The following is a 6,824-nucleotide window of genomic DNA, read 5'->3' as shown; positions in this document are numbered from 1 at the left end:
TCACAGAAAAATTGACACGATGAAGGCAATCGACTGCAGCACGACTGCACAGCGTTATGGATACTAGTCGCTGTTCTGCCGGAAATTCCTGGAATTAAAGAAGAGTTCCGTATACTCCCTGCGTATCCTTGGTAAGACCGTGACGGACAAACGTCAATCGCAAAGAGGCCATGGAAGATGTCATGGTCATCGGTCATGGTCATGATGGTTTGTAGTCTCGAACGTTTTTGTTTAGATCGTCTGTATGACTCGTCGGGTTTTCATCTGTGAGCCGTTCCATATCTACAGCGACTGAGCAACCTCAGTGACTTGGGAAGACGTCGGATGTAGTTTGACGAATTCCAGTCTTGGAGAATGTTTGCAGAGACCTGATACCAACGAAGACATGATCTGCATCCAAAAATTTGTTTGGTTGGACGCCAGATATAGGCAGCCGAGGTTAGGACCCAGAATGTAACGCATACATGGATGGAAGTTGTGAGGACATCCTCCGCAGCAGAGTGCTCGAAGGTTTGGCACCAGCAGCGACTGGGCAGAAAAACTCATTATGGCGTAGACGAACCCCGCATCTACGCCTCCAAAAATATCTGATCTGATCTCCCCCGGAACTCGCACCCGAGTTGCGTATCGCTCGAAGACCGACCAATCTGCTGCGGTTACAGGTCTCCGTGTGATCTGACAATGACATCACGAAAAAAGTTAGCATCGCAAGCCAGAAAGTGTGTCACAGACAGCAGGTAAGCCGTACAAGCTCCCTGAGATTACTATTTCTAGTCCATAAATCTCGTGGAAGACAAGTGAAAAGCGATTTCAAATTCTCCAGCTCGGCCCAGAGCACATCCAATGCTACATCTTTGAAGGAACAGCAGACGCAGGAGAATGCGACTAGAGAACGTCGTGCGGCTCCTAGATCAGGTTGAATTGGTAGGAACTCAGGGGAGGAACGATCTTAATAATGTTGTAAACCACCATTTGTGCTACATGAACGCAGGAGATGTTGAAAAGCGCTCACCACTGATGGAACTAGCAACAATGAATCCAGTACAGATGCCCGAACCCGGTCTGCTAAATCCACAGTCCCAACCAGATATCATCCGAGCAATACCAATGATGGTTCAATAGATTGCCGCAAGACTGACTGTCGTCCATAATTTGACGTGGGTTTTGTGGAGGTAGCGAAGGATAGCACGTTGCTGTGGGTGTAAACATTTTAGGGGAAGGTCTTAGCGGCCGAGGGGTGAAAGATGCAGCTGGAGAAAGATGGTGGTATGTGGTCGAAGGAAGACGGACAGGTGTTGTGTGATGCGATGTCCGTAAAGAGGTCATTGTTTATGGTCGGCAATGTTTTTGTTTGGATCAACCGCATGACTCGTCTTTTTTTCGTCTCTTATCTCTGAGCCGTTGTCTGTACAGCGACCAAAAAGTGTTAGTGTAACTGTAATGAAGAACATTGGTAAGCACATAATACAAACTTCATAACTTGTTGAGCGTACAGTAGTTCTCCTTCTTTCCCTTTGCACGCCTTGGTGTCACGTCGTATTCCTGTGAGTGGTCCTACTCCGCTGTTTTTCGTCAATACGTACACGCCCATGTTTGAAAAGCTATCGCTTCAGAATGACACATCCGAGTGGTCGCGTATGCCTGTCGTTCCGACGCTAACGAGTTGAGTTGCTGCATTGTATATGGTTTACACAATACGGCGGCACAGCTCGCGAGCGCTCGCGGTGGACACCACTTGTCATCGTGGATGGACGAAGCTGCGCGCAAGTGCGTGCGTTTTATATCTGTCTGTACCTGAAAATAGGTTCGAAATCTAAAGCACGAGACAAAAGATCACAGTCAGATATACCCTCTCTCTTTGATTCTTCCCCCGCAGTAACCCCACGGCCTCACGTATACCGTAGGATCAACGAGTGTGTTGTCATCGCGGGGGATGTGGCAGGACATCTGTGTTTGAAATATCAAAGGAGGCGTGACGGCGCACGGAATGGAGTTATTGTGGTGGAAAAGAGAGTGAGGAATGGTAGAATACCCGAGTACAAAGAGTGTTGTTGAGATGCACGATATGCACCTGTAGTCGTAATCGTAATCGCATTGAACAAGTGCCATCTGAGGAACACACCGGAATGATATTCAAACAGGGTCGTTTCAACTCTTCTTCGCCTTCGCCTTCCTCGTTCCCCGCTTACGCAGCAAACGCACAGAGCCACCTCTTACAATCGCCCTGGTGCGCGAGATATTCCGCTCTTCTCTTGCTGCGTTCCATGTACGTGGCTTGTATATTCATCTGCAGTACTTAATGCGCACGTTTACGCGTTCTCGAGCAGGACGCGAGAGAATGTCTGCATCACACGGGGGTAGGGGTGCATGAGACTCGGATTCAGAATCACCATATGCATCTATGGTGGAAGAAGCGACTGGGCGGTGGAGAAGAAGAAGGGGGTGTTGCGTGGAAAATTGAGGGAGATGAAGGATCGGGCTTGCGAGCGAAGAGATCGAAGACTATCGTATAACTTTCTGATGGTCGGCTTGATGTACAGATATAATGCAATGTACACCTCCTCGAGGTCAATGCGTCCACCTGTTTACCAAACAACGACAAACATTGTTTTGTTTTGTTTTGTTTTGTTTTGTTTTATTTTGCGTCCTTCGTCCGCGTCAGAAGTTCTTCGCTCAATCCAGATGAGCTATATAACCTTCAAGGTCAGACGAACGAGAGATCGCAACCATGATGCGACGATGATCCTCATGGTGTTGATGTCTCGCCCACGCATCATGTCGGGCGTTCTTGACGATTCACTGTTCTGCCTCTCCTTGTGCGTGCCGGGCCAAGTGTCACTTCTTATGTGTTTTTCACCGTTGCCGACACTGTTTTCGCTTGCAAATAAGTTTACACACTCCATGTTGGTATGTATCTGGGTGGTCGCGCACGCCCGTCGCCGAGACGCCGGTGGCATGGGCCATTGCGTTGTCTTGGGGTTATACAAAGCTGCAGTCCAACTTGCCAGCATTTACGATGCATACATTATTTTACGTGTGACGCACAAGCGCGCAGCCCACCATCTCCTACCTAGCAGGTCACTGGTTCAATTTTCAAACTTTCATGTGTCGGCCCTTGGGACCCTTTTTCCTACTTGCCTTTGGGATGTTGAAAGCGGCTCCCATCGGTTCATGTTTTCCAGTAACACCTATTGACTTGAGATTGCTTCCTGCAGGACAATCGCCTCGTTTGCATCGGGGTGTTTTTCAATACAACATGTGATTCGCTGGACTGACAAACACACCAGTACAAACTTCCTTCCTCCTCTCGTCGCCAACTTGGGCTATAACCCATCATTGCATTCAAGTTCAGATGATGACTTTGCGAGCATGCTGACTGAACGCTGGCAGGGCATTTTTCTTCGATGGCCTCTCCATTTGCATGCTCAAGTCCCTCTCGTAACGCCAAATATTTTCTACTGCAGCCGATGCCGATTTGTCGCCAAAAAGTACGTACCACATCATATTTTAAATGCATGTTCAATTTAATTGTATCCAGGTGGTCGCGCATCCCTGTCATCCTAACGCTGGCGAAATGAGATAAGGTTGCAGATAGTTTTATCGCCAACAACCTAATCTCAACTCACCAGTGTCAGCGATACATATGAACACACCAATGCAAACTTTTTCCCTCCTCTGTCCTAGATACCCTATAACCCACCATCACGTCCAAGTTCAGATAATACTATTTTACGACCATTGTGAGCATCGTCAGTGCGTTCTTTGTCCGTGGTCTCCTTCTCTCCCTTTGCATGCTCAAGTCCCGCTCGTCCGCCGAGCAATTTTCTGAGTTGTGCTAATACTGATCTGTCGCATAAGTGCCTACGACGTCACATTCTAAACGCATGTTCACATACATTGTGTTCATATGGTTGCATGCCTGTTGTTCTGGTGCTGGTTAGGTGGGCTGTGTGTTGCTGGAAAATATGGGACACACAGTCCACCTCACCAGTGCTAGTGATGTGCATGACGCGAGCGCCTTCTACTCATCTCCACCCATCAATGACAACTTACAAGGTCCTATCCTCACTGCTACCCTCGTTCGTCCAGTCTTCCCTGACGTGGATCTGACTAGTGCCCCGGCTGTCTATGATACTGTATCATGCTTGACTATGAACTGGATGCGTAGCATTCATAGTATTTTGTTCTGGGTGATCGGCATTGGGTTGGGTAGCAGAGACTTCGCGATTCACTCGAGATCAGCAAGGTACGTTCCCTACTCATGAACAGGAAACTCAACTCCCGCTTTTGTGCACCTCATTAGCACAGCAGGAATAAGTTGAGATTCAAAATTTTCTACCCTATAATCATTTACACACACCCTGATACACCCATGCAAACTTCTTCCCTCCTTCCCAGAATCCAGATGACCCATATGTGATGTCCGAGGTCAGACGGGCGAGATATTTTCCACTAATACACGCAGTCGATGTCCCGCCCGCTCATGTCGTTTTTGTGTAGCGTGCATGACGTTGAGGTGTTTCGAACGAGACCACCCGCTGGGGATACAACTTTTGTCACAAAGTTGATTTCAGGGGAACTGGATCATGTTGCATGCATGGGTGTGCGGCGCTTATTATGCATTGCTGCCTCTTTAAACAGATTTGTTTGGATATCTAGATGGTCTTGACCTTACACGCACAGCAATGTTCTAACAGCAAGATCCAGACCTGCCCAACATTGACTGGCCCAAATTGCTCGGCGCCCTTCTCGCCTCGTTAAGTTCTGCTCTGACAGAAGTCAATAAGTGGGTTATTTTCTTACGTTGTTAATAAGCTTGATAACACGCTCTTCAGCACTCAGACATACATTTATCACGGCAGGAGTTTTCATGTGTCTCTCTTATTTCCTTATGACGCCATTGCAGTTCACGGGAGAACAGCACGTTACATATTTGAGTCAAGCCTTGGATCTCTTGGCTATTCAAGGTCTTGGGCAGGTTTATCCTGTTTCAAGAGAGGAGGCGTAGTAAAAGGTACATCCTCAATCAACTAGCTTCAGGCGTCGCATCACTTGACTAAACGCGCCGCAACAGATTCATTTGGGTACCGATACCAGTCCTATCACATGGCTGTATGTCACGAGACTCTGCATTTGCGAGATTCCAGTCATATGGGGCCACTGAAGATCCCCTGTACAGAGATGGAGTGGAATTGAAGCTTGCGGTTGTTGTCTGGTGGCTATCGTGGTTTGGAGCTTTCTGGTAAGTGACTGGCAGGCGCTTCATCCCACCATGTGTTCTCCACGTTGTGCGTATCATGTTGATGCTTACACATCTACACGATGCCGAAGCGTGTTTCCTTGCTCGCCGTCAGAACATTCAAACGTTCCACGCTAATTACTGGATCATGCTGCACAGTGCGTGCGCGGTGTCTATCATGCACTGCTGCGTATATAAACAGACCTGTCTGGATTCTTGACCTTGAACACACACAGCCATGTCCCAGCAACATCTAGTCCTGACAAAAATCGACTGGTCAAAATCGTGGAACGCTGTTCTCGCCTCTTCATGTTATGCCCTGACAGAAGTCAACAACTGGAGTACGTTATTCGCACCTTGCTCACGACATCATTGATAAGCCTGATAACACGCTCTACAGCGATCAGACATCCTTATGTCGTAGTTGGAGCGTTAATATGCACCCTTGTGAATCCTTATATCCTTGTGACACCATTGCGGTTCATGGGGAGAACAGCACGTCACATATTTGAGTTCATCTACTGGTCCTTCAAGGTCTTGGGCAGGTTCATCCGGTATATTTTTGGTTTCCGGAGAGAGGGCGTAGCAGAAGGTATGTCTTTGATTAATTAGTAGCAGGTTCTCGTCGTCAGTAACTAAACGCGCCGCGACAGATTCATTGGCATCCCAATACCAATCCTATCATTATGGTGGCCATGTGCCACAGGACTCTCTTTCCGCGGGATTTCAGTCATATGGGGCCGCTGGAGATTACCTGCACAGACTTGAAGCGGCATCTGCGGCTGCTGCAGATGATCACGAGGACACTGAAATCTCGACGTTTGCGGGTTCTGTGCGCTGGTTGTCAGGATTAGGAATTAATTTAATCTTGAGCAGGGCGTGGGGGTGGTGGCATTTGATGGGGGTTTATGTAGTGGTTTACCTGTGTATTGGGCTCATCGCGTTTTGGCTTCTACGTAGGCGCGAGGCACAAGCGCATACATTACCTAGTACATCTGCGTGAAAAGTTAAGTTTTGAGACACCTTTTGCTTTATACCACGACTCACAAGCATTCTGCTTTCTCGACTTACTGTACTCGTCGTGCTTTTGTTTTCTACTGTACGCACTCATGGGGGGACTTCATCATGATCCGAATCTCGATGTTTCAAGTTGCCCGGACTATGCATCAGCAATGTTCGCGGATTGAATGCGTGCCGAAGCGTGATGTTGTACCCTGGTCGTGCGTCAGACCACGCAGCAGTGGCCTAGAAAGCGGGTCTAACGTGACAGTCACTTATGATATGGTAAATCTGTTATTGCTCTTGACCTTTCGAATTCTGAGGATGGGCACTTTATTTGGATCTCAGCGTCAGAATAATGTTCAAAGATCGTAACTTTGGGAATATAAAGGTGAGCAGGGCTTAATCACCAAGTCGATGCTGTATCATGACACACGACAACACACAGAATTTGCAGCGTATCGCTACAGTGGGTGCTCCGGCTCCCAGCAATGACGATGACTGGATACGCGATGAAGACTATGATCCTCTTGCGCCAAACCCTATAGGAGTGCCGATAAATACTGGGGAGCATGGAAGCGGCCGC

General features: G+C 48.0%; 1 protein-coding gene across 1 annotated transcript; it reads left to right on the top strand.

The window, feature by feature from the left end:
• The first annotated feature begins 5,371 nt into the window (after positions 1-5,371).
• Positions 5,372-6,379, top strand: EDB91DRAFT_346893 (uncharacterized protein). Its single transcript, XM_041326959.1, has 3 exons — positions 5,372-5,580; positions 5,640-5,831; positions 5,893-6,379. The coding sequence occupies exons 1-3, from the start codon at positions 5,478-5,480 to the stop codon at positions 6,240-6,242; spliced, it is 645 nt and encodes a 214-aa protein (XP_041168882.1). The 5' UTR covers positions 5,372-5,477; the 3' UTR covers positions 6,243-6,379.
• Positions 6,380-6,824: the final 445 nt, after the last annotated feature.

Source organism: Suillus paluster (genome assembly GCF_016628075.1).
Source record: "Suillus paluster strain FC165 chromosome Unknown EDB91scaffold_243, whole genome shotgun sequence".
Taxonomy (NCBI): Eukaryota; Fungi; Basidiomycota; class Agaricomycetes; order Boletales; family Suillaceae; genus Suillus; species Suillus paluster.
The sequence above is the reverse complement of the archived record's forward strand: the minus strand, read 5'-3'. Positions and strand labels throughout refer to the sequence as shown.